This window comes from Opisthorchis viverrini, assembly GCF_000715545.1.
Source record: "Opisthorchis viverrini unplaced genomic scaffold opera_v5_366, whole genome shotgun sequence".
In the NCBI taxonomy this organism is placed as follows: Eukaryota; Metazoa; Platyhelminthes; class Trematoda; order Opisthorchiida; family Opisthorchiidae; genus Opisthorchis; species Opisthorchis viverrini.
The window spans coordinates 454,043-456,798 of record NW_008752019.1 but is presented as its reverse complement, the minus strand read 5'-3'; the positions used below and the strand labels follow the sequence as shown (position 1 = coordinate 456,798).

Sequence of the window (2,756 nt, the reverse complement as noted above, 5' to 3'; positions counted from 1 at the left end):
AAATCAAACCGAAACGTCCAAGCCCCTTGTAGCTCTACGCTATCTTGTAATCTCACGCTCACTTTTCAGCCTTAATGTTACATTCTGACCTACCATATTTCCGGAAAGTCCCAGCGAATTGAACGCGGCGCTGTGAAAATTCAATCGGAACTCTTCGAATGACACCGGCACCCAGCATATTCTGAGTAAATAGGACTACCCGTGCTTTCAGGCTTTCACATCTGTAGGCCAGGTGGCACATGAAACGGCTTAGATTTCTTTCAAAAATTCAAATGCATCCACAGACACTAAAATCAATTATGATCCTAGATGTGCGATCTAAATGAAGCCGAAACTTATTGATTGGTCGGAATAATCGTCCTTGGCCTAGGACTATCTCAGTTGCAGAAGGTTTAAATCTAACTCAACCATGCTGCTACGTCGATCAGCTCAGAAAACACATGAACTTGATCTGTTCCGACGCTGAAGTTTACTTAGTCATACCAGCAGCCACGGTATCTCATGCTCCGAAGAAGCATCTGGTCACCATCGAAAACAATTTATACATGTTTGCCTGTTCCGCTCCCAGGTAAAAACCTACCAAAGCCCTAAACTGACACTTCAAACTCCCTATATCCCTCAACTTCAAAGAAAACCCGAGAAAACCCGTGACAAAGCAGTTTCCCTCTACTCCTTCCGTGCCTTCGATAAACCGTTCAAAACGGACTAGGGATGAAGAAACCCGTGATTTAGACGCTTGTCAGCTCGGCATACACACACACGGAAGCCCCACCTTCAAATCTATAGCAAGAGTGTTGCGGAGGCGGATCTAGAGATCAAAATCATCTCCAGTTATTTATCTCGTTGTGTGCTCACGGTGTTCATTTGTGCTGATCACCTAAAGATACTATGCAGCAATTCTCTCGATCATAGCATGCTGTGGATATCTCCGTCCCTCGGAACGACTTTAGCGTCTTTCTCAAACCCCTTGAGAAGTCTTATCATACAGCTATTCGAGACAAACACTCTCCCTTTGTCGTACCCGAAGAAAACAATACCGTTTCGCTCCCCATGGTTACTCGCCGCAAAGACGTGGGGGGTTGGGTTGCCCCAACATTTTCCCTTCAGTGATGGTGTTCCACGGCTCCAATGGAGCAAGGAAATTGGTCAACTTGTTCTGTAGGACTTTCCCAACCCGGATCATTTTAGGTTCATGCCACTGAAGATCAAGTCAACGTGCGATGCAGTTTGGGAATTGTCAACTGCCGGGCTTCGGTCGGTTCCAGTGGCTCGCTATGGTAATTCAGAAGCGGCCACAAAAACGAAATACTAAAATCGATCGTCAGGTTTGGTGATAACTGAAAGCGATCATTATCTTCATTGACCGTGCCAATTTGCGCAAAGCAAGCTTCAGTATCTTAGAACGTTTGTCGCCGCCAAACCATGATCGAAGTATAGGGTTGTATATGGAGTTTACGAGGCAATAATTTACAAGAGTCATCGGCTATCACGGAAGTAACTGAGCCTTCCGTACGTCAGCAAACTTGATGAAGCGTGTTGGGAAACGTCCTCGTATCTTTAAGCCAACTTCCGAGGGTTCTTCTAACTTAAGCTTTGAAACTGAATTCAACGAGCGAGAGATGGCAGGAGTGTCTGCGGAAACAGAGAGCAGCCTTATGTTTTCGATGTACCAGCCAGTACTATGCGTTTCTCTGTCCCAATAAGCCATGTGTGATATCCATCGGACTCAATCCATTGTCATTGAAAATGTGTTCAGAATCGTTCTGTTGGGGATCTCAATATCCCCAAAAGCGCTGTATTTTTTGTGTGCTAGCGAACTTCCGGCATCTTCAAGGTCAAACTATGAATAAATCAATGGCCTGTTGATATTCCAAGAAATTTAAATCCGACTTACTCACACGATATCATCTTTTTACTGACTTGGGTTCAGAAGCTCGGGGCATCGCCTGTTGATCGCGTGTTTTTGGATCATTAAAGTTTTCTGTCCGAGGTTTTTCGCCTTCTTACTATCCGCCGTGCTAGGAGTCTGGATCAGGCAACATAACTGAGGATAGAGTATTGCCACAATCCGCATATCATATTGTTTGCTCGCTGCGTGACCGAACCACAACATACTTGGTGAAGCAAATGGAGGCAGAACAACTCAAAGTAATGTTTGAGCAACAACTGCAACTCATCAAGTTACTCACGGAGCGACTATCAACTATATCTTCACAGGCTGCGTCGAGCGTTCCACATTCGGTTGATGGAATCGCTGGCAGTATCAACGAATTCTGCTATGAACCCTCAGCTGGCATAACGTTTGGTGCTTGGTTCCGCCGCTCTGAAGACCTGTTCAGGGTCGATTTTTCACTTCATGTAATAGTTGAAAGGTTCGCCTCCTGCTCCGCAAACTTGGACCCGCGGAGCCTGATAAGTACGCTAACTTTATTCTGCCAAAGTACCTGCGCGATTTCACTTTTGATGAAACGGTCCACACGCTTTTACAAATATTCGGTGAGCAAACGTCACTTTTCAACATCCGTTATCGATGCATGAAGCTAGTGAAGAGTGATGCAGACTACTTCTTCACACATTCTGCCATCGTGAACCGGGAATGTGAACGGTTCAACCTCGGACCGTTAACGGAAGGTCAGTTCAAGTCGCTGATTTTCATATGCGGTGTACAATCCCCGAAGGATGCAGAAGTCCGTACCCGACTCCTCAGCCGCATCGAGCAGGACCCATCCACGCCGCAGCAGGCCGTCACCTCGGAG

General features: G+C 46.1%; 1 protein-coding gene across 1 annotated transcript in view; it reads left to right on the top strand.

Annotated features, from left to right (window-relative positions):
- T265_10383 (hypothetical protein) overlaps positions 1-2,756 on the top strand; it is a gene marked incomplete at both ends in the record, with an annotated part of 26,858 nt that overhangs the window by 20,906 nt on the left and 3,196 nt on the right. Inside the window, 2 exon segments of the mRNA XM_009176739.1 lie at positions 2,023-2,358; positions 2,373-2,631. Of these exon segments, the coding sequence (XP_009175003.1) occupies positions 2,023-2,358; positions 2,373-2,631 (595 nt within the window).